The sequence below is a fragment of the Vidua macroura genome, chromosome 13 (assembly GCF_024509145.1).
Source record: "Vidua macroura isolate BioBank_ID:100142 chromosome 13, ASM2450914v1, whole genome shotgun sequence".
NCBI lineage: Eukaryota > Metazoa > Chordata > Aves > Passeriformes > Viduidae > Vidua > Vidua macroura.
In genome coordinates this window covers 486,618-511,025 of record NC_071583.1, presented here as the reverse complement: position 1 = coordinate 511,025, position 24,408 = coordinate 486,618, and the positions used below count along the sequence as shown (strand labels likewise).

Below are 24,408 nucleotides of genomic sequence, written 5' to 3'. Positions count from 1 at the left end.
ATTGTGTGACTAGTGGAGAGCCCAGGCTGCACAGCATCTGATTTATCTGTATAAGCTTGCGACCTAGAGCATGTTGTAGCAGCCAGTGTGCTCAAGAGTCTTCAGACTGGAAGCATTTCCCTAATTTTACTGCAGTTTGTCTCTGAAAAACTTGCCATTTCGCACTTCAGACAGCACTGAAGTTTTTACCCGCCGTGCTGTTTCCAGTTCTAGGGACAGAAAAGCCTGGAGTGACTTTGTTTCCAATCTCCTAGATCCTGAAGATCTTCGTGGACAACGCGCTGGCCATCGTGCTGCTGAAGCAATCCACGGCCGTGCGCTGCCTGGACATGAGCGCGTCCCGCAACAAGCTGGCCGTGGTGGACGAGAACGACACCTGCCTCGTCTACGACATCCACACCAAGGAGCTCCTCTTTCAGGTCAGCATTGACACTTGCTGGGGGTTTTTAAGAGGGGGGCCAGGAGGGCAGGAAGTAGTTTGGTGCACAGAACATCCCAAAAGTGTTGCTGGGTGGAAATTCATGTAACTCATTTAAGCTGTTAATCACATCTTGTAGAATTTAACTGTGATCTGTTTATCAAAACCACCCTCGCAGAGATGGTGGAGTAGGAATGAGAAGATAGGAAATATATGTGAGCAACAGCTGAATAAAGAGCTCTTAGACATGTGACCTTTTCAGTTTAACTTAGAACTCTGCCCTGCTTCCCTCTGAAGCATTACAATTAATGAGCATTTTAGTTTTATCATTAGTACTAACAGAATTAAAGCCTAAATGTCTCTGTTCGTTGGGTATTCATAGGCTATAAAAGGAATCATGATAATGCTCTCTTCACTGGCAGTTTAGCAGTCACTTATTAATGTTGATTAAATGTTTTCAGAACATACTGGATAGCAAGGATGGAGTGCTGCAAAGATAGGGTCTGCAGCTTCCTTTATGTAATGGACTGAGAAACGATCAATTAATTGTGCTAACTAGCAGTATATTATTGTAGAATTTGGTATAATGTTTTACAGATTGATTGCAGAGATCGCTGGTAAATATACATAAAAGGCAAGACAATTATAGCTGAGTATTAAAATGTAAAATACATCCCAATGAATCTGTTTAGGAATATTCTAGGCTTTAGGATATTGCAAATCTGAATAATCGGTGTGTGTGTCCACACCAGGCTGTAATGTACACACCAGGTCAAACAGTCCAGCTGAAGAAACATGTTTCTTAGCAAAGATGTGATTGCAGCAGTTGTAATCCTGAAATGTTTTGCTCATTAGGAACCCAATGCTAATAGTGTGGCCTGGAATACCCAGTGTGAGGATATGCTTTGCTTTTCTGGAGGGGGTTACCTCAATATCAAAGCTAGCAACTTCCCTGTCCACCAGCAAAAACTGCAAGGCTTTGTTGTGGGTTACAATGGCTCCAAGATCTTCTGCCTTCATGTTTTCTCTATGTCAGCAGTTGAAGTTCCGCAGGTAATCCTTTAATCTCATTAAGTGTTGCTTTATATCTCATAAACATGAATGTTTAACAAGTGAAGAAGCTTTTCTGAGATTTACTTGTATTTCATTACTACAATGATTGCGGTTCACACTTCCTTCATTGTTATTTAAGTTATATTGTGTGATCTATTTTATTTTTGTTTCTTTGGCATTAATTAAGCTAACTTCATTTTTGCTGTTGGTAATTGTTTCTGATTCTCCCTTTCTACTTGCAAATGCACATAATCTAATACACTGCAGGCCTTGCCTCCTGCAGGATTTTTACTGTGTTCTCTGTATATAACTTTTCTCCATTGTAATTTCATTTTTCTTGAATACATCAAATACTGTTTTATTGTTGCTTCATCTAGATGTCTTTAGGCAATATTTAAATGGAATATTTTAGTCTGAATGTATAGTACCTGTGTGGTCTTTATATTCAAAATTTAGGGATTGCCTTCCATAAAATGCTGATTTCTGTCATCATGGAAGTCAAAACAAAGCAAAAAAGGAAGGTAAAAGGATTGTGACTCTGTGCATCCAAGAGTGTGCAGGACTTGCCTCTGAGAATCGATGAAGAAGGCAGAATGTCCTGTGCTTGTATTGACCAAGGGACACCTGTGTTACAGACCCTTGTCCCCTGAGGCCCTGGGCAGGTCCTTGGTGAGGCTCTGGGTTGTCCAGGGTTGGCAGCCACAGACAGGATCACCAGGCCTTGAACACTCCTGTCTCCCTTTGGCATGCTGTGGGCACCAAGATGCCACAGAATTATTGTGCAGCATCTCAGAGGCAGCTTCTCCAAAGCTATGCTTTTGGAGAGAGGCCGTAGCAAAGGGTCTGCAGTGTTCAGATAAATTGGTAAAAGTAACACAGAAATGGACCTGCGTGGTGCTGGGGTTGCCAAGCCAGGCTGAGGCTGCACTGGTGCTGCAGTGCTCCCTGTTCCCTCAGAGGGCTCAGGCTGTGGCTGCACCTCTGTCTGTGTGTCACCCTGCAGCAGCTGGCAGCTCCCTGCGGGGATTTCCTTTGGGGCAGGTCCTTGAAAGCCCCAGTGTCCTTTGGGCCTGTCCAGTCACAGCCTTGGTAGCACAGCTTTGTCCTCGAGGTTGGGGCAGGAGGGTTACTTCACTCCCCCTTGCTGTGTCTGGGTGTTTCCAGGGACGTGCTGCTCCTCCTGCCCTTGGCCCTTGAGAGCACACTGCCCTCCTTTGCTCTGCTCTCACAGTACTAAACAAGCTTGGTGTACATCATATTTAGCATGTTCAATGCCCAGAAGAATTCACATCCTTAACTACTTCCTAATATCGCAAGGAACTGAAGATTTCAAAATGGATGAGTTTGGAATGTAATTAACCCAGCTTGACTGAAGATAAGATAAAGACCACCCTAGAATCTTCTGTCTGTGTACAAAACTAAGATGTTTATTCTCTGGGCAGCTTGTAACGGTTGTGATTAGAATATATATATATTTTTTTTCCAATATATGTAGAGAATGTCACTAATATATCTCAGTATTATGCTTTCTGATACCTGTTTTTTCTGATGACAATCCTCAGTCTGCACCCATGTATCAATATCTGGAACGAAAAATGTTTAAAGAAGCCTATCAAATTGCGTGTTTAGGAGTGACTGATGCTGACTGGAGAGAGTTGGCCATGGAAGCCTTGGAAGGGCTGGAGTTTGAAACTGCTAAAAAGGTAAAGCATTCATTTACTTGTTTAGCAGAAAGCTTGGGTTTGATATTTATATATATGTGTGTGTGTATAATGCATGTTTTATGACTGGAATGCGTGGTGTTCCTGGGTTACTGTCTTGCTTGTCTTTTGTGTGTCTTATTCCACAAACAAACCAATTGTTTGCTACAAACTCAGGATTTTGAGATGAGGTTTTGAACTGAAATCTAATATATCTCTCTAGATAAATGCCATGTTCTAAATCAAAGTGTTTGATAGAAAGAAAATGGTTTCATCTGGAAAATGCGTTAATGGATTTAGGGGAGCAGAGCTGGGAAGCAGTGCCCACCGGGTGGCAGCAGAGGATTCTCACCTGGCTTTGGCCCCCACCTTCCTTAGTGCTGCAAACTTGCCCTTTCCCCCCCTAAATATTTAATATAACCTCAGTACGAATGTGAAGATTTCCTATTCTTTGTTATCTGCCCGTTAAGGCTGTGGTGCTGGGATAGTTTCAGTTCACTTCTTTTCTGTGTGGTGTGACTTGCTTTGGGGAGTGGTCTATGAGTAGGCACAGGCTGAAGAACTGAGTTTTCTATGGCATAAAATACTTCCCTATTTTCTTTCACCACCTCTTCTCAAGTAAGAGAGAGCAAAGTGAGTTCAATGTCATGAATATTGTATGAAAGACAAAACATTCTAAAAATACACTGAGAATGGTCTGTAGTGATAGACATCTTTTAATAACAGATTTTTTTTTAAGAAAAGGAAATTAAATGCTTTTTTTTCCCTTAAATGGAGGCATCAGAATAATTCCAGTCTCATGGATGGCTTTATGCAAATAGATACTTTTAAAAAGAAGTTTTCAGTGCCTCCTTGGAATTTTTAAGTAGTGCCCTCTTAGAATTAGAGCGGATTAATTCTAACAAAAGCAGCTTCTTGACATTAAAGGCTCTTACAGTTCCTAGTCCAATCCGATGTAAGCAGAATATGCTGTGCCCTCTTCAGTTTGGTTGTAAGTCTTGAATCTGCAGCCCAAAGAGTTAAATTTCTGGTTTGTGATGCATGTCAGGAGTAAGTGCTGAGCTGCTGCAACTTGCACGTGACTTTGCCACTTGAGACTTTGGGTTGCACATTTATCTATATTTGCAAAGATATTACACTGTCTTAAAGTACTTTTATCTTATCGTCTTCTTACTTCCTTTCCTCTCTCTGAGCTCCTTTCATGCTGGATTTTCAGAATGGTTTAAAAACTAGGAGCATTTGCAACCAGCTTTGACAATATGATCCGTTATGTGCCCTTCCTTGTAACAGTTTCCTGAAATTTCCTCATCTGTGTCACACCTCACATCAAAATGGAGAAGCTCTAAAATAGCCAGACTAAAAGCATGTCATATTTGAATTGACACTTTGTATTTCTTGGGGACTGCTAGGCACAGCTCCCGCTGCCTGCTGTGCTGCTCGTGTCCGGGCCAGCTGTTCTGGCTGCTCCTTGTCTCCTTTCCTCACGGGCCACACTCACAGTCAGAGCCCTTCAGCCTTGGGACTACACAAACCCAAACCCAGCAGACTTCTGCCTGTCCTTTTTGCATGAAGACAGCTCGATTCATGCAGAATAATATTTGGTGTTTTCTGGATTTTTAAATTAATGCCTTTTACTCATTTTTTTAAAAAATTCTTTTCAACAGGCATTTACCAGAGTGCGAGACCTTCGATATTTAGAACTGATCAGCAGCATAGAGGTAAGGCAGTGTTCAAGAAGGTGTATTTTCTTAAACTTACTACTGTACCAAAATCAGTACTTTCTGTTTAGGAAGGTCTTTTGTTTGGATAGTGCTTCTGACTGTTGGAGATGTGTTTGAAGTGAAAAATCCTGGTTAGTAGAGGTGACTCAAGTTCTAATCATAGGATTGGAACTTCGTGGACCAAAATGTGGGAGTGGGATGGGAACTTCTGAAACTGTCTTCAGGAGAACTGGAAAAATGTTCAATATTCAATTAATAATTGGTAGAATACTACTGTGCTGACAGCGCTTAGTACAGAATACTTCATAAACATGAGTTCATTAAGCCTTTCCCTACCCCCTGGAGGTAGGTAATTATTATTATCTCCTCCTTCCAGAGACAGAAACAGGCCCAGAGAAATGAAATTACAAACTCAGGGTCTCATGACAAGTTTGTGACAACTGAAAATAGAATTTGGGATTCCATACTTCTACATTGTGCTCTAATCACTCCTTCCTAATCTTTTCACACTTCTTGATAGAATTTCACTCAACAATAACTGTCTGTCATAAGCACTTGAAAATACACTCATCACCCTTGTCCTTCTGCAAAGATGGCAAGATAATGCTTAAAGATCTGCTTGGAGATGGCGTAAAGGGAATTCCTCTTCCTTATGTTAATTAGATTTACACCTTCTCTTAAAAGATACACTCCTTGTCTTCATGTCTGCAGAGCTGTCCTGCTGCTGTCAAAATGCCAGCTGGTTGCAGTGAACTTTTCTCTAGCACAGGACAAAGGTCTGCATTAAGAGCCCCTTTTTACTGTTGTTTTTCTTTTTTTTTTCTTTTCAAGGGTATAGGTATGTGAGAGCATTCTCTCACCAGTAGTAACCTTTCTTTTCCACATATGCTTCTCCAGATCTTCATTTATTGAGGATATTCTGGATTTGTAATGTCATATTCTGTTTAGTAAGAAAGAATCCCACTAAAAATAGGCATAAACTTACTTTCACACATCCTGAAAATGCTCCTTCTGCAGTGAGTTCTACATCCCCACTTACTCTCACCTGCAGTGGACTGGATTCCTTTTAAGGTTTGTAGGGGTGTAACTAAACAAACGTGTTACATTAATGCCATGGTTTTCTCTCAGTAATGACACTTTTCTTTCCTAACTGATGACAGAGAAACATGATTGCCATCTCTATCTGGCAAGATTCTGTGGAGTCTTCAAAAAAGGGTATAACAAGTCCTCTGATTATTCATTTAACCAAGATTTTGAAGGAAACTTTGAACATCAGCTCAGTGTCAGGCCTGTCAGTCAGTGTGACCAGGGAGTGATGGCTGAGCCCCTCTGGCAGCAGAGGATTGAATCTGGATGCTGGTGGAGTGTTTTTCCCCTTGCACGCAGTTTTCTTTAAATTCAGTTCACAGTTAGGTGTTTCCATTCGATGTGGGCTAACTGCAGCAATATTTTTATCCCAGGCAGGGTAGTGCTGTGTGTCCAATACACAGGATAAGGCACACACGTGGAAACACACACACACACACACACACACACACACACGTGTGCAAACCTGTGCTGGGTCCCTCACAGTCAGGGCACTGCTGCAGTTTGATTCATGTGCAGGGTTTCTCCATGGCTCTGCACACACATGGGAGCTTTCTGCATGGCTCTGCACTGATGCTGTCCTCATGGTCCCTACCCAGAACAGAACAGAACAAGCAGTTCTGGTTTCCAGGAGAGCATGTACTGGTGCTCTGGAAGTGACTGGTGCTGACCCAAATCCACGAGCTCTTGTATGTGGGGACAGTGGAGGTGTCACTGGTTTGTATTCAGAGGCAGGCTAACATACCTCCTGATGGCAGTTATCCTCCTGTTTGTCATCCCACCTGTATTGTTAATGTAGCCAAATTATATGATGGTGAGATTGTAGGGAGAAAATGAAGAGCCCATCAGATGCCTTTTTTAAAATAGACTGGCATAATGATAGCATGTGTTCATTTTCCTGTGTGAAATCAAGAGAAGTGACTTTTCATCACTTTGGTTTGTATAGTGACATTTAATTTTGCTCTTCATAATTTTAATTAAGGAGGGATTTAATCCTTTAATTATAAATTCACCAGAAATGCAGGAGAGGCATAATTATGCTATCCCATTACAGGTTTTTAATTATTAGCAGTTAAAATCTAAGCCTGAAAATCTAATTCCTCAAAGGCTATTTCTCACCTAAGTGCTGATCATCGAGAATATTTTCTACATCTCTCTTCAGTGTTTCTATTTTTCCAGGATCGGAAAAAGCACGGAGAGAACAACCACGAGCTGTTCCTGGCAGATGTTTATGCCTACCAGGGAAAATTCCACGAGGCAGCGAAGCTGTACAAGAGGAGCGGCCACGAGAGCCTGGCCCTGGAGATGTACTCAGACCTCCGCATGTTCGACCACGCAAAGGTAGGGCCTGGCACCTGGACATGTGCATGCAGAAATGCTGATGTACCTCTGACTGATCCTACAAAAGAAGTGTGGGCTTTGAATTCCGATTGCATTTTCTCAGGTATTTGTTTGGAGTCATTTGGCTTATAAGGGGAAAAGTGTCTCTGGCCTGGGTATAACGGTGGCATTTTCCTTCAGTCTGCTACCAAGGCAGCAGGTTGTGTTTTGTAGAGTCTCAAATATGGCTGTGGAAATTCAGGGCTTTTCAGTGAATTCTTTTGGTGGACCTTGTGATTACATACTATTATTCATAGTAATTTTCCTTCTTTCAAAACTAAAAAGTTTGTGTTTATGACGCCTTCTCCATTATCTTAGTTGAAAGTCCCTTTTTATTTGTTTGTCCTCCAAAGATTACAAGGTAGTACCCATGTTGTAATAAAAATATATTGATGGGTTGGAGTAAGTCAGTTTTATATTGATGCATTTTAAAAACTGCATAATATGCTAACCTAGAATATTTTTGTTTACTACAAAATTTCTTCCAAAGATTCAGTGTCTTGGTTTTTTTTAAAACTCTGTTCCTTGTAGGAATAAATTGAATATAATTCTAAAAAGTAATGTTTTTATATGGTGATAAGAAGCATTACGTGGCTTTTAAGTCTTCTGTGGTGTTTTCTTATCGAAATCCCCAAGAATGCATGCACTGTTTAGTCTCATTCATCACTCATCAGAGCCCTATTCTGCCCAGTCCAGGACAAAGAATTCACCATGACATGCACAGAAACTCTTTAGCAGAGATTCCCCGAGCCATGCTGCAGAGATCTTTTTCTTCCAAGAGCTCAACAGAAACATTTGGGGGCTTTGCTGATGTAAGCCCGACTTCCGCTATTTTTGGCTGATGAGTCTTTGTTAGCTTCAGTGTTTTGGCTCCTCTTGAACATAAATGTAATTCATACAGGAAAATGTTCCCATAAGTCTTTGTAAGAATCTTTTAATTCTTGGCTGCAGTCATGTCTAAATTTAACCAGTAGAGAGCAAGAGGTCTCATGTCTCCTATACTTTGGAGTGATTCCATGCTGAGAAATTTAATGTTTTTGTGCAGGGAGTGCACAGGACATGGAAGAACATGTAAACCCCCCTTGTTTTCCAGTTATTTATATGGGGGAGGGGTGTGTTTTTGTGGTGCTGTTTTCACTGATGCTGCCAGAATTATTCAAAGAGACCCACAGAACCTGGTTTCTTGTGCATGACTTGGATGAGGTCTGGATGGAGGGTCTAGACTGGAGGCAGAGGTTGGGAGACCTTTGATATCTGGTCACAGGCCCTTTATCACAGCACCAGATCACTAATTACTGGCAACTCACAAAAAAACTCTTTATACTGTGGCAAGATGAGCTTAGCTTTTGATTTTGGGCTTATTTAGGTGACCTAAGCTGGAAAACAAGTCATACCAAAGAGATTGTTTGACCTGACTCTTGAGTGCAGTTTTCCATATTCAGAGGCTGTTGGGATACCCATGTAGCTGCTCCTGGAGCAGGGCTGTTCTGCAGGAGGCAGGGCTGGGGCTCAGTTGGAGCTGGCACAGATGGGGTGCACTTCTGGCTGCAGCAGGGAACTGCTGAATTGCAGTGGTGAAGCAGATCTGGCATACCAGTTTTTGCCCATTTGTTGCTTTGGTTTTTTAAACCTCAATCAGAATTTGAGGATTTCATTTTTTAAACCTCAGTCAGAAACATAGAGGATACACAGTTTTCCACTCTTTTCCCACCTGTCATTTCTCTCCTCTGTTCTGATTTTGCTTTTGATAGAAGCTGTTTAATGGGCAGTAGCCTGTTCTGTTAACAGACAAAATTGCCCATAATCGATCTTCTGGTGTTGAAGGGGGGTTTTATATTTTTTTCCTGGCACATGATGTCCACAGATGTGAACCATATGGTGCCAGAGCTTTAGTACTGGCAGAAGAAGCTGAACTAACTGTTAGAAATATTTCCAAAATGGTTGTCGACGCAGGGTCCAGGCTTGGTGTTTGCATTCCTTCCACAAGTCCAAGCAGTGCTTCAGAGCACTCTCACTTTTGAGCAGCTATGATTCTGTCATTATAAAAGAACTTAATGGATATATTTTTTAAAATACCTTGTTTCCTGCAAAGACACTTGATAATTATTTCAGCCATCCGTTGATTTGTGGTGGGACATCCTGATGCCAGTGCGTGATTAAGTGGATCTGCTGCTGTTAGCTGAGCATGGGCTGGGACTGGGTGGTCAATGAGAATGAATCCATACCTGCTTGGCTTGCAGGAGAAAATCTGAAACTTGGAATTGATCTGTTAGAGTTTTTAGATTAGTATCATTTTGTTTGGAAAGGTCTGTTCCTGACAAGCTTGCAGAAATTGTAACTCGTATCCACCGAACCAGGCTCAGCAAAGAGCAGGAGGGGACATTGGTGTTGCCTCTGAGGCACCTGCACTGTCCTTCTCTGGGGCTGGCCACAATCTCCTGCTTTTTATTTTTAATTGAAAACTGTATTAATGGGAGACTTGCCATTGTTTCCTCCCAGACATGGGGCCTTGGTGATGAGCTGCTGAAGGCTGGCTCAGTGCATGTTGCTCTCCGTGGAGTATTTCTGTCCTTGGGAGGCATCATGATTTTCATTACAAAAAGCCTTTATCTATTTTAGAGTTTAGACTGTAATGATGTTTGTGACCAGAAGGTAATGCAGACTTTTGTATTGCACTGTTGCAGGAATTTCTGGGATCTGGAAATCCCAAAGACACAAAGATGCTGATAAAAAAACAAGCAGACTGGGCCAAGGATATCAATGAACCAAAGGCAGCAGTGGAGATGTACCTCTCTGCTGGTGAGCACATGAAGGCCATCGAAATCAGCGGGGACCACGGCTGGGTGGACATGTAGGTTTTTGTCTCCTCAGAGATAATACATAATAAAAGCCTGTATGAGATATTATGAATTCCACGTAATTTTAAAATAAGACCAAATGTATTTGATATCTGCCTTTATATCAGATTGAGTATCTGAAACACACTTATGATTAAAAATGTGTTTAAAAGTTACATATGTTTAGAGGGTAGGGCCATAAATGTTACAAAAACGAATGCATTACAGCAATGAAGAGTATGCATGGGTTTATTGTGTAAAATAGCCCAAATGCCTTCAGAGTGATCATGACAGGAGTAACTGTACCAGGCTGCCTATTGCTGCAGTTCTCAGCTGTTTAGAATAATCATCTAGGGGGTAGAGAAGTCAGGTGGAGGGAGCACAGAGTCTTTGGAAACTCTGTGGCCGCTCCTGTCACTGTCATTTCTCATCAGTGTAGCTGGCACTTTAGGTCATTTGCTGAGCTGCCTTAAGATCTTGGCCAGGCCCTTCAGGCTGGCCTTGCCTCTGTTCTGATGTGTGGCACAGGGGGTGACATTTATTCGGGAGCCTATTGCTCAGGTCAGGATTGGGAAGTGTGTCCTGTGCCACTGAGTCATGCAGGACGTGTTCCCTCCTTCCATCTGCACAGAGTCTGAGATAGGGAGCTCAATGTGTGAGCAAAGAGGGAAGGAAAGGGTTTGAGTTTGCAAAAGGAAAAAGCTATTTGGAATGTTTACTGAAACTGTTTAACAGTGTTGCATGGTAGTACTATTAGGATGTTTATTAAATGTTGACTGATTAAAGGTGAATTTATGACAACAATTAAAAGGCAAAGCACCAAGGCAGAATCTGAAACATCTGGCTTCTTTCTGCTGAGTCTAGGTTAATCGAAATTGCTCGAAAACTGGATAAAGCTGAGCGTGAGCCTTTGGCCAAATGTGCCTTCTATTTTAAGCAACTTGATAACCCTGGCTATGCTGCAGAAACCTACATGAAGGTTGGTGACCTGAAAGCATTGGTCCAGCTCCACGTGGAGACTCATCGCTGGGAAGAAGTGAGTGTGCCCTTGATTTCTGTTTTAAAACCACTGCTTCTTACTGTCACTGGTTGCAACTAAAAAGAGAGGCAAATGTCTGACTCCCCCAGCATTGTAGTGAGGAAGGATTCAGAGTATTTAGTTAATCGTGTATGCCAGCATGTGTTTGGTGGTGGTGTGGTCTTCTGAAATTGAATTTAAACTGCATTTATAGTGTTACTTCAATTTCTTTAGAAAATTCATTCAGTAAAAATACAAATATTTTTTGTCTCTTGCTGGGAAATCTACTAAATTTCCCAGATAATCACTTTCAAGTCTTTCTGTTTCAGTAGTCAGTCCGTTATTATGCTAAGCTTCTTTTCTTTTTGTTATTGATTGCTTTTTTTTTTTTAAACACATAAGTTTCATACTGGAGAAAATATGGATTACACTCTCTATTCTGTGTATATGTTTCATTGTGAATTTTCTTAGAGCTGAAGGATTGATCCCATGGAATATTTTAAACCCTTTAACTGTTTAAACCATGCAATATTCCAAATGAGTTTTTTATTTATGTCAGGCATTTGCTCTGAGTGAAAAGCATCCTGAATTCAAAGATGAAGTCTATGTCCCTTATGCTCAGTGGCTGGCAGAGAGTGATCAATTTGAAGAAGCCCAAAAAGGTGAGAATGTCACTGACAGGTCATTGCTTACTCCATTTTTACTCCATAGTAGACTCTGCCCTGGTGAATTTCTTATCAGTGGTACTCAAAACCAAATATAACCCATCTTTTCATACTGGTTTTAAAGTAACTGGAAATCTCCTTATTTTATAGGAAAATGTGATTGATCTATCAAAAATGATGGCATCTAAATATAAGTCCAGATTTTCTATCTTGTTGTATATCTGAGTGTGGCATGTAAGAGGTATTTGGCATGTAATCCTAATTGTTGTAAGATTTTTATCCCACAAAAATTCAAATGATGGCAGCTCACTTATAAACTTGAGTGGAAAACATAATTTTTCCTTCTATTTAGGAAATATTGGATTTGCACAAGTCAAGTTTTCCTGTTTCCTTAAGGTTTTTGTGCGGTTTGTTTGGCTTATAAGATTACATTTGAACAGAACTGTCAAATTCCTATCCTGTGGAAAGGATTCTAAATTCAGTCCACGAAGTACTGGAGAGACAAGGAGCTGTTGAAGTGAGCTCTGTGTGCAGTGGCTTGGCTCAGGTGCAGCTCCATGTGACAGGTGCAGCTGCTGTTCCCTGAGCCAGCTCAGATCCAAGCCTGACACTGCTTGGCTTAGAAGGGCCCAGGCAGGGAATAGGCTGGGCCTGATCTGTCTCTGCACAAGACGAGTTTGTATGTCTTGGCACCAAGCCTTTGAGCACCTGGTTGAGGGCAGGGTGGCAGTTTGCACTCTCTGAATGAAGGTTGAGGCCCCATTTGCTCCACAAAGCTCTGTGCTGCTGGGGCTCAGCAAGTGTAGATGCCCAGAACTGGAGGAGCTGGAGGTCCTCATGGGACTGTTCTGGTCTCAGAACAGAACAGCTCTGGTTCGAGCTCAGCTGGCCTCACTCAGGGGGCAGCAGTGCTGGGGGGCTGGGTTTTTTGGGGTTGGTTCCCCCTCAGCCCTGTTCCTTTGTATGGAGACTGCATTGGCCAAATGCACGTTTGCCAAGTGAGAGTTCGAGGTGTTGCTTGGTGCATCAGAAAAGGAGATGCTGTTAGTAAACGACCGAAGGGTGTAGTAGCTGCACTCTCTTAATGTATTCAGCACAATACTTTTAAAGTATTCATACACACCAGAGCACTGGCTTCAAACAATTTATTGTAGTTTTGAGTGAAGTTGGGATTTGCAGTGTTTGGAGATCACTGTTGTTTGTACAGAGAGCTAATCATCACAGCATCTTCTCTCTTTTCTATTTAAAAAAAAACAACCCAGCAACCAGTTTTATACATACTCCTTGAGCTCAAGAGTTGCTGAGACAGTGCAAAAGCTTCAAAATACCTACAGATGCTTCTCATGTTCCATTAGTGTCACTGCTTTCAAGGAGGAAAACACCAGTGTATAATCCCTTTTATCCTGCCCTGGACAGTGTTTGGTATGGGCTGAATAGAGTGCTCTCAGTCCAAAACCATTAATTTCCGTTAATTGATCTAATCACGCTGTGAGCCCCTCTTTGTTTTGGGCTCGGCAGCGTTTCACAAGGCTGGCAGGCAGAGGGAGGCCGTGCGGGTGCTGGAGCAGCTCACACACAACGCCGTGCTCGAGAGCCGCTTTGACGACGCAGCCTATTATTACTGGATGCTTTCCATGCAGTGCTTAGACATTGCCCAAGGTGAGTCACCGATAGGAAGTGTGTGTTTGTCACCTTGTTGTGCGCGTAGACAAACAGCTCTGCATTGTCACAGCGTTGCTGCAGCTGCTTCTCTGCTGGGTGGTTTGATTTGGGTTTTTAATGCTGTGCACATCTCGGGCTTGTGCTATTTTTGTAGTCTCCTCTTTTTCCCATGTGCTGATTTAAAACAAATAAACAAACCAGCGACATCAGCAGGCGTAAGGCTCCTTCTGAGGTCTGGCTGGGCTGAAAATCGTGCCTCCTGGGACCATGTATCCTCCAGCACCTTCCCACCACACCCATTGCCTGGAGGGTTAACGTGCTAGTAAATAAAAGATGTTGGAGAGTAAGTTACCTCAAGTGTTTGAACAGAGGTTAGGGAGATTACAAATTATTTCTGCCAACAGGTAAAACTGATTGTTTCCTAGCTGTCATTTTGTCTGCAACATATATGTCACTGGGAGAGAGGTGTTAATAGTTAATAGGTGTACTTTAGTGATAATGAATACAGAAGGTTGGGAATATTGCCTTTTGCCTGGTGCTCTGAGTACCTTTGGTTTTAGTTCAGCTGATCTGTCACCCCTCAGATGTTTGACATGCATGTTTTTCCAAATGGCTTAGTAGTGTATTTGGTATTCATGAAAGTTTTCAAAATTAATTGTATTTGTGAACTCTGGCATTCTGGAAGAGGTTTGCAGGGATGCACACCTGCTGCTTTCTGTCTGTAGCTCAGCTGTAGCCTCTGGCTGTATTAAACCATTGCCTCAACTGTTCTGTGTTTTGCCATGCTTGTTTCAGGCCAGAGGTTTGCTCAGAAGAATAGCAAACTCTGTAAGCATATGATTTGCATGGGTAGATACATACCTCCTGTGGCAGTGCTGGTGCTAAAATCATAACAGGTTGTTTTCTCCCAGCTGAGTCTCATAGACTGCTCTTTGAGACTGACACAATGCCTTTGCTTCCCACAGAGAACGAAGGACAGCAGACTGAAATGTTGCAGAAGTTTCATCACTTCCAGCATTTGGCAGAAGTTTACCACGTCTATCACTTTATCCAAAGATACACTGTAAGATATTCACTTCAGAATTGTGTATTTATGCTTCCTGAGCTTTTTTCCTTGGGGAGTCCAAAAATAACTAGGACTTTTCAGGCAATTAAATATTGAATGTACATCAGTAATACTGTATAGTAACTTTATTTATTTATTTAACTTTATTTAGTTTTATTCTACAGTCTTCAGCTGTCCTGTGCAAGAACTTGCTCAGCTCCTTACAGCTGCAGGTGGGCAGGGCTGTGCTGGTGCCTGACCTCCCTCCTGCCCATGGCCCTTTTTGCTGGTTGCCTTGGTTTGGTCCCATGGTACCTGAGCCTCTGCTCCTGCACAGCCCAGGGTCAGTTTTTCCCTTAGTCATTGGAAAACAGGGTTGAACAGAAGGCATGCTAGCCTAGGGATTTCCACAGGGTGCTGCGTGTGTCTCTGATGTGCAGTCACGAGTGAGGAGCTCCTGCTAATTCCAGCAATTAGAGTCATGCTGCAACTGGGGCAAATATCTGTTGTAAAACATTTGAGAACCCTTGCTCTGTGCCCTTGCCCAGAAGAAGACTCTGTGCTGTGGAGTGTTTGCTGTCAGACTACTTTAGATCTCACAGCACTAGAGACTCTGCACTGTGGCTGTGCAGACTGCCCTCATTTTTAAATAACCTGTTAAAAGTTCCATCTTAGCTACTCTGATCTCTCTGTCTCTCTTTTCTGTGTGTATTAGGCATGAGCTTTGGTGATAAAGACATGCAAAATCCACTTGTTATGTTCTGTCAACACCTCTTTTCTCAACAGATGAAAGAAACACTGTTCTAGAGATGCCTTGTGCTGTGTTGCTTACTGATGTAAGTTGTTGGTTTTCCAGCTTAGAAATGTGTGTCTTTGTTTTTCATACCACAGGAGGAGCCTTTCAGCTTCCACTTGCCTGAAACCCTCTTCAATATTTCCAGGTTTCTGCTTCATAGCTTAACAAAGGAGACTCCTTTGGGGATCTCAAAAGTGTATCCTTCCAATACAGTACAAAATGTAGAAGTTATCATGTGATACATGAAAGGAATAACTGCTGTTGGTCGAAGGCAGGGACTTCCTGCAGGGAATCTTTGGTGTCACCTGTTGGTTATCATTAATGGGAACTGACTTCTGTCCCTCAGGAATAATCAGCATCTTCAAACTATTGTGTGCTGAGCTGCACTAGTTTGTTATTTGTTACAGTTTTGGAGAGCTGTGCAAATCAACTAATGTCTAACTCTGTTAGGCCACTTGAACACCTGCCCAGTCTGGTGTGTCACCTGTGTCAGAGGAGCACGTTCTAGGACACTAGTCACTGCAAAAAGATGTTGGCTCTGGATCTTGACAGCATTGTTGCAAGGAGACTGAAGTGAGGCAGAAGCAGGGAAACTCAGGAGCTTTTGCTTCCTGTGAGGCCATGTGGCCTGTCAGGCCAACATCTGCGTGGCTTTCTTAGTGCCTGGGAGCCTCTGGGGAGTGCTTCCTAAATGGGCTGTGTGAGCCCAGTGAAATGCACCTTTCTGTAAGAGATGGCCACAAGGTCACTGGGTGCCATAGGGAGGCCTGGTCTTGGTTTCACTTCATTTCTGGCTTTGGATGGGATGTTAGCTTTCCTTTTCATAACTTCCTCGCTTATAAATGTAGAATCTTTCATGAAGTTTTTGACAACAGGCCTTGTGGTCAGCAGGTGTGAACAGCAGTTACTCTTTCACTCTGGTGAAAGGGAAGGACAAACACTTGGTTGCTAACTTGGGGCACACTCCTTCAGGTGTATTTACTCAGTGTCAGTTTACTTACACTGCAAAAAATGTTTGGATTTTGGTTTTTTTGTGGCTAGGGGAAAATGCATGCACCCAAAAACTATTGAAATATTGTAAATGGAGCCATAGCAGTGTTTATGTAGGGTCAGTTCCTTACCTTGCTAATAATTGCCCACAGATATTTTGATAGTCCTTTCACATGTGTTTGTAAATGAAGTTCTGTAAATAGATTTCTCTGGTTAAAGCCTGTTTGAAGTCCTGGTGTTGGATATGCTTCATTGCACAACTTCTGTGATTAGACAGAGCATTGTGTTTTTTCATAAATGCTGTATGTATTTTTATTCCTTAATTAAGTTATAGCAATACATTATTGGCCCTGGCAAAGCAGAGTAAAGCTCTTGGTGCATATAAATTGGCTCGTCATGCCTATGACAAGCTGCAGGGACTGCAGATCCCAGACAGGTTCCAGAAATCTGTTGAGCTGGGCAGCCTGACAATCCGATCCAAGCCATTCCATGACAGTGAAGTAAGCTGTAATGTGTTTCATGTTAATCATTAATATGTGGCCTAATCCTAGAATATGAGTTTCTGTGTGCACAAAACAATCTGAAATATATTATGCATGGCTCTGTGATATAATTGTATTTCTGCTGGAAACACAGTCCTTTTATTGTTATTCTTCAAGTCAGACTTCCTTCTGCTCCTGAGAGCAAATTAAAATCAGCCCTCTCTTTGTGGGCAGCTTCCATCCTCCCTCTCTTCTCTTGCAGTCACCTTCCTCACTGCCTATTAATTCTTCCAAGCCCTTTTCTCCCCAGTTCACATGTTATTGTTCCACAGTCTTTGTCTCTCTCTCCAGCTGGAGGTCACTTTCATTTGTCCCACTCCTAACACTCTTCCCCTCCTCCCTCCATCCCTTCAGTGACCTTCCTTCCGTAAATCTTATTTTAACACCTTTTCTTCTTTCACTGAAGTCTGGCTTTCTGCAGTTTTCTATAAAGCCATGTCTCAGGGAGTACTCACTAAAAATAAATTGCATTGTACCAGTGAACATACACCTGGCCTCCTGAAATAATAGAAACACACCCTTTAAGAACTGCCTAAAATAACTTGGCTCTTGAAAAGAGATGAATTAATTGGAGAACCTAAATTTGATCAAATCTTAGAGCAAAAAACTTTGCTTCAGTAAACTTCTCTTCAGCTCCTTTTGTCCCTGTGTATTTGATGAAGAATTCTGCTTCTGTTACTGCAAAGGCAAGGTGAAAATTTAATTGTTAAAGTGGCGAAGACACCTATTTTTAATGGGAAAACTTGCTGTTTGTTAAAAAGGGAAAGCATTTTCAGATGTTGAAGGGTCTGGTTTCACAGCAGTGCTTCTTCAGCCTGGCGCTGGTGCTGTGTCGGTGTTGTCAGCCGAAGGGGCCCTTTTTTAATTGAAAACAAAGAGCTGAGGATGTGCCGGTCTGTGGTTACCATGCTCTCATTCTGTCTTTTCAGGAGCTCGTGCCCCTGTGTTACAGGTGCTCCACCAACAACCCCTTGCTGAATAACCTGGGGAACATCTGCATTAACTGCAGGCAGCCTTTCGTCTTCTCGGCCTCCTCCTACGGTGCGTTGGGACGTCGGGTTTGCTCGCGCTTTGCAAGTAGATAAATGTTAACAGAGTAGGTCAGTGCTTCATTTCTCCTTTCTGCAGCGTTGTTTGGCCAAACGAATGTTCCTTTACTGTTGTTAAATTTGACTGAGTGGGGGTTGTTGGCTCTCGCTGCAGAGCAGCAGCACAGCATTGTTGTTTTGCCAGATGCTGAAAAGCCTCTAGTGTTCTGTGAAGGTGAACACAACCCTCTCAGAAGTTCGGGGGATTTGGATTGCTGCAATTTTATTTTATTTAACTTGTTTCATGAGAGAAGGTGGGCAGAACACCACTGACATGAAGGAGCACAGTATCTGCTATGAGGCATTTCCTGAGTTCCTGCAGGTCAAACACTTCCTGCCTTTCCCACCTTTTAGAGGTGCTGCATCTGGTTGAGTTCTATTTGGAAGATGGCATCACGGATGAAGAAGCTGTAGCTCTCATTGATCTTGAAGCTCCAAGAGTGAGTAAAAGAGAGGATAAATGGCAAGAGGTGACGACTGACCGTATCCTTTTGATTAGAATTGTTTTCTTTTTCTTAGGGAAAAATTAAACAATTTAGAGTTTATTTTTCCCCTTAGGTTTAAACCTTTCTGTCATATGACTGATGTAAGTACAATTGCATCTTGTTTCTTTGTTGTGTTAGTATAACAACAAAAATATGGTTCAACTAAACCTAATATTGTCAAGACGCTTTTCCATCAGGACAGTTTATTTATAATCCTGGCAATGTTTGTTTTTAACAGTGGAATGCCATGCTTTACCTATTCTGTGTGAACTGCTTTCTGACAAGGATGAAGGGAATATGGATTGTGTTGCTTCCAATAACAGCTTCTTTTAGAGGCTGCCTTCTCGTAGCCAAGGGAAGTAGCACTTCACAACTGTTCCTGTAGAGATTTGGTTTGGAATGCTTTGGCATCCAGAGCTCCCAGTTGCTGTCATGGTTATAGAATATGAGATGTAGAGTAATGCACAACACACAAACTCTGACTAAAGCTGCCCAAAAATGTGACTTCAATAGATTGCTTCCTTTGCTTTGTCATCTGTGGAAGGGTAAGAGCTGATGTCATGCCTGGCTGTGGTCAGTCTGTTCTGGCTGTTCTACAGCAGCTGCAGTGATAAACTTCTTCAGTCACTGGAAACCCCAGCAAGGCCTTTTTGGTACTTCTTGTAATGATCTGAGGACTGTCACAGTTCGAGATACTCTGAAGCAGCAAGGGTCCTGCTGGGGTGCTCTCATACTGATTCTGTCAGTGCTGGCTATGATAAGCCATATTTATCAAAATATGCCAGTTTTACAGGAATTCTTGTCCTTCCTTAAGACATGCATCCAGATGCTCAGAGTTTGAGGCTTGATGACAGTACAGATACTGTTGAGGATGATGATCCCTTTACAGCAAAACTGAGCTTTGAGGTAAGAACTGTACCTGTGTCTACCAACAGAAAATTTTTAATAGAAAAAAAATTTTTAGTAGAAAATTTTACTTTACAAAGTCACTCTTCTGGTGTGTATGTGGTACAAAGAGAGCTGCAGAACAGGGGACTGGGAGGGGGATGGCACTTGAGAGGGAAATGGACTAACCACTTAACTCCTCCCTTAAGAACACAAACAAAACCCCTCAAAACAAAGAAACAGACCAGCAAAACCCACACAAACCCCTCTCAAACAAAAAAACAAACACAAACCTCACAAAACAACAATGATTTTAAAGCGAGCACTCCTGGAATTTTGTTTCCTCACTGTGCACTGGTACAGCAGCAGCACACCTGTGGAGCAGGCCTTACTGCAGGGTTTCATAGACTGTGAGCGTGGCTGTTATTTGCAAGGAGTTAAAGAGATAATGGAAGCTCACTGGAAACAGATGTGGCTGGACGCTGCTGGCGCTGGAGGGTTTGGTGAAACTGACGGGGAGTTTGGTGGGACGAGGCTTGAGGCAGGTCTGCGTTAGCTTCTTGTACTGAATTTTGCTTCGCTTCCTCGAGCAAGGCGGAAGGCCTGCAGGGCAGGGGGTGGCAGTGGGTAACAGCTGTCCTTGCTCTGTGCAGCAGGGGGGCTCTGCCTTCGTGCCCGTGGTGGTGAGCCGCGCCGTGCTGCGCTCCCTGAGCCGCCGGGACGTGCTGGTCAAGCGCTGGCCGCGGCCGCTGCGCTGGCAGTACTACCGCTCGCTGCTGCCCGACGCCTCCATCACCATGTGCCCCTCCTGCTTCCAGGTACTGCTTCACGGGGAGCTCTGCAAAGAAACAGAAGGCCCTAGCCAGAGCCTGATGGGTGAAACAGTGCTAACCGGTGAAACCTCATACTCTGAAATGTACTCGGCAAATTCCTGAATGAGGTCGAGGCAGAGCAGTGGAAGCCCAGCTCTGAGCTGTGTGATAGACAAGATAGATAGCCTTGGAAGACTTGGCCGTGGCTGAATTTGAGAAGTTGCCCTGACAGCAAGTCAGAGTCTCTTGAGCAAGCCTTGGCTGACCAACAGAAGCTGATTTGTATTAATTTCCTTTTGCTGTGTCTCTCTGACTTGCAGCCTGGTCTAGCAAGGAAAACCAGTCAGTGACTGTTACCTTGTGGCTCAGTCCTGCTCTGCCTTGCTCAGAAATGGCTTTTTGAAATGCTGGAATTCAGTCATGTTTGCTTACTCAACTGCCTAATTGTCCATCTTTTTGCAAAAGTAGTTAGCAGGTTTGTGCCTTCTCAGCAGCTCTGGCAGAGGTCAGTGAAGTGCTTGCTGCTGTCTTCAGGCTGTAGCTCTCAGGTGATTGAAATCGAGAGGACCAATTCTCTGTGGTAGTTCCAGAATATCTGTGCTATTGATCAGCCATTGAACTCAGTTCGCATTTTCTTTGAGCAGGGTACAGGCTAACTTGTTTTAAATTTGTTCCTAATTAACAGATGTTTCACACAGAAGACTACGAGCTCCTCATACTCCAGCATAATTGTTGTCCATTCTGTCGGCGGAGAGTAGATGAGTCAAGCCAATGAAGAAAACCAGTCTTTTACCTCAACAACAGACTCCCCTGTTGGCTTGGCAAAACCCTTCTTAGATCTCTAGAGCTTTCCTAATAACTTAGTTACGTCATCTTGTCTCATTTTGTATGTAAGAGTGGAACCAAGTTGAAGAATTGTAACTATTTTTTTAAATTAAAATATTTGTTTTTTTGTGAATGTGCTCTGCATTTTCCAGGCAATCAGCTGAAGTGCCACAGAATTTTATAGGAACATTTCTAGAATCAAGTTCAGCCTTCAAGTAATTGGTTTTACTCCAGATTGTGCTCTTTAACATACACCAGTTATTGACAGATCTTCAAATAAATGGGACTATTTTTCACTGTTTATTGTCTCAGAATTTGCTATAATACTCGTGCTTCTGGTTGGGAATTTCTTTTTCCTTTATATTCCATTTAGGCAAGAACAGCATTTAGAGCCCTTCAAATATAATCTGAAGAGTGCCACTACTCTTGGCACTGGGGGCATCTCACAGTCACCCTGGGGCAGGTGGTGGCTGAATCTTATGTGGAATTCACCTGGTTGAAGTGCAGCGTGTGAGGCTGTGCACACCTGAGCTCCGTGCTGCTGCCATGGAGGGCTGTGCCAAGGGAGTGCTGCTGAGCAGGGTGTCCCAGCATCGTGTCACTCCTGGGCCAAGTGTGAGCTCTCAGATCGTGTGGCAGGAGGCAGACCCACTGCTCTCTGCTGCAGCCTCTTCTGGAGGCATGAGACACGGGGGCAGCAGTCCCAGGCAGCACCTGAGCCCCTACAATGGCTCGCTCTCCCTGCAGGACTGGGCAGGAAATAGGAGAGCAAAGGCCAAGAAACTCCTGTGCTGAGATAAAGACACTTTAATAGCTGCAGCACAGCTTTGTGTGCAAGCAAAGAAAAGCAAGAAGGAATTTATTCCCTGCTTCCTGGAGAGCCAGGCTCAGCATGAGTAACTGTCACTTGGGAAGGCAAACATCACAAACACAACATCCTCCCTTCCCCTTTCCCTGAGCTTTTATTTTGGAGCACAACATCATCTGGAGTGGCACACCCCTTTGGCCAGCTGTGCCAGGTCTGTCCCTCTGTCCCAGCCCTGCTCTGGCCTGTGGCTGAGGGGCACAGGGCGGACGGAGCCCGCAGTGCTCTGCCCCAGCTGCACGGCGCAGTGCTCCAGGGCCGGCTTGGACACCGACTCACGGCACGCTGCTGGCAGGGAAGCGACTGTGCCGGTGACACCGGCATACCCCCGGGCAGGGACTCGCACGAGGATGGCCACAGGGTCATTCCCAGCCACAGGAAGATTCACGTAGGTAACCAGCTGGAGCTGGGAACTGGTGCGTCTCTTGACTTTAATCCGGTGTAAGCTGTGCCCGTGTTGCCACGAGTTGTGATGGCAGGCTGTGTGTTCCAGCCTGCCTCTACCCTGAGTGGGAAAGGACATGAGCAACTGACTGAGGTGGTCGGTGCTGGCCACGGAGCTCCCATGGGAGCAGCACTTTGCAAGTGAAACAGGATGTCTGTCTGCTCAAGTTCCTCTGGAAAAGGAGACCCTGCAATCACACTGCCGAGTTTCCGAGTTCCTCAGTGGTTCCTGACCAAGTTTGCTTGATTTACCACTTTAAAAACATTCTGTTCTAATTACAGCTCGTCTGCTTTCTGACTCAGCTGTCACTGTTTGCAGTGAAGACTCTGGTATTGATATGGGTAAACAATGCTGCTTGAGATGGGAGCCAGGGTGGAATTCAGCTCCTTCTGGAACTGAGCTGGCTGTGCAGAGCCAGTGGGAATGAAAAATTATAAAACTGAAGAGAAGAGAAAGGGTTTGCTGTGACACAAAGACAAAATGGACCAAGACAAAATAGACCAATGTTTTTTTTTTAAGCAACTCCATGAATATTCTCTAACTTTGAAAAGCGTTTTGGGCTTTTCTGGGCAGAAGCACTCTGCATGTCTCGTACATACATGATGAAGGTGCCATGGAGCCCACCAGCTGGCTTCATGCTGAGGAGTCCCTGGAGGTGCAAGAGGTCCCAGCATGGCACTTTGGTTGGAAGTTGTGAGCAATTTGCCCCATTCCTCTACCTCTCAGTTGCCTGCCTGTCCCACTGCTGCATCCAGTGGTGACGCACGCCAGCCCTAAGCTCTGCACAGCAGCTGCTACCTCAGCAGTGGCTTATTGCATCAGCTTAAAGTGTTTTAGGAAATAAACCTTTAATCCCTGTGTGCCCAGGTACAAGTGTAAAGAGCTGCATTTGCAGTTAGAAACTGGCACTGCTCTGGCCTTGGAAACAAGTGTGAGAAATTAACTGAGAGGGATTTAGGGTGAACAGAGTGTGTGTGAGGACCTGGTGTTTTCCTGTTAAGGTGAAGGAAGACCTTTGAGACCATCCAGAGACTGTGGCCTGCACTGGGTTGCCAGCAGGGTCTGCCCTAGTCCGTGGTGCCAGCACTCCAGCTCCTTCCACCTTCCCCACTTAGAGGGCAGGGTTCCCAGCTTGGTCTCTGCTCCAAGGAAAGTACAGTGCTTTGTGCTTTTTTGCATTAAACTTATTTCTGAACTAACTTACAAGGAACATTGGTGAAAACTAGGCTAGGATTGGAGGAAGTTTATTAAGGCCAAGAGGACATGAACTTCTGCCCACCTTACACCCATGAGCTCCAGCAGCTCTGGTACATCCTCCTGTACTGGATGAGGCCCTCACGTTCACCTGCTCCGGGCTGTGAGGAACGCTCAGCTCAGCCCTCAGTGCAGCCAAAACAGCAAGGAGAGGTGGGTGCTTGGCTCCCTTCCAGCCTCCATCACCTAAAAAGGGGCAGAGCAAAGTCTCTCTTTGTGCTCACCTCCTGTACGTTTTGTCCCGTGGCCTCTGAAAAATTAAGATAACTCATCTGTGTAACTCAGCTCCTGGTTGGCACAAGGAATGTTTCGAGCACAAATGAGTGCACAGAGTGGTGAGTCAGAGAGACATAGAGGGCACAGAAGGCTCCAACAATAGCCTTCCCTGTGGAGTTTGATAATTATGCAAGGTTTGAGGAGACACAGTTTGTCTGTCAACCAGTATATGAAGCTGAGTGCTGGCTTCAGCTCTGAATGTCCCATCAGTGCCCTGGTCCAGCAGCCTTCTCAGCACCATTGCAGAATGATTCCAGTCCAGGACAGATGGACTAGGTTATTTATTAGCTGTTACCAATGGAGTTGGCATGACCCAAATCAGATACAAAGGCACAGAGAAGATGGCACAACTGGTAACCTGCAAGCAGGCCGAGGTTTCATGGTGATGGTCAAACCTCCACAGCCAGATCCTGAGTAGAGAGGTGGCTGGAGCTTGTGGAAGAAGGTTTGGTCACGCTGCCTTTTGCAGCCTCCCACAGGGACTGGCAGTATGCGGGGATGGCTCTCCAGTGGGGACTGGCTGGTCTCACAGATCCACATTCCCCTTGTGAGAATGGGGC

The 24,408-nt window shown here is 43.8% G+C and overlaps 1 protein-coding gene across 3 annotated transcripts in view; it reads left to right on the top strand.

Moving 5' to 3' along the window:
* The window catches only part of IFT122 (intraflagellar transport 122), a 30,844-nt gene extending 9,535 nt beyond the window's left edge, over positions 1-21,309 (top strand). The window contains exons 13-29 of one of the 3 annotated variants that reach the window (XM_053989480.1): positions 255-419; positions 1,274-1,471; positions 3,034-3,174; positions 4,836-4,889; positions 7,158-7,319; positions 10,043-10,209; positions 11,060-11,231; positions 11,773-11,875; positions 13,397-13,537; positions 14,506-14,603; positions 15,477-15,577; positions 16,706-16,871; positions 17,843-17,954; positions 18,356-18,484; positions 19,313-19,392; positions 20,028-20,189; positions 20,869-21,309. In XM_053989480.1, the coding sequence (XP_053845455.1) occupies positions 255-419; positions 1,274-1,471; positions 3,034-3,174; positions 4,836-4,889; positions 7,158-7,319; positions 10,043-10,209; positions 11,060-11,231; positions 11,773-11,875; positions 13,397-13,537; positions 14,506-14,603; positions 15,477-15,577; positions 16,706-16,871; positions 17,843-17,954; positions 18,356-18,484; positions 19,313-19,392; positions 20,028-20,189; positions 20,869-20,958 (2,241 nt within the window). In that variant the 3' untranslated portion in view covers positions 20,959-21,309. Of the gene's footprint in view, positions 1-254; positions 420-1,273; positions 1,472-3,033; positions 3,175-4,835; positions 4,890-7,157; positions 7,320-10,042; positions 10,210-11,059; positions 11,232-11,772; positions 11,876-13,396; positions 13,538-14,505; positions 14,604-15,476; positions 15,578-16,705; positions 16,872-17,842; positions 17,955-18,355; positions 18,485-19,312; positions 19,393-20,024; positions 20,190-20,868 lie in introns of all 3 variants that reach the window. The other 2 variants (XM_053989479.1, XM_053989481.1) reach the window with 2 other exon arrangements.
* The last annotated feature ends 3,099 nt before the right edge of the window (positions 21,310-24,408 follow it).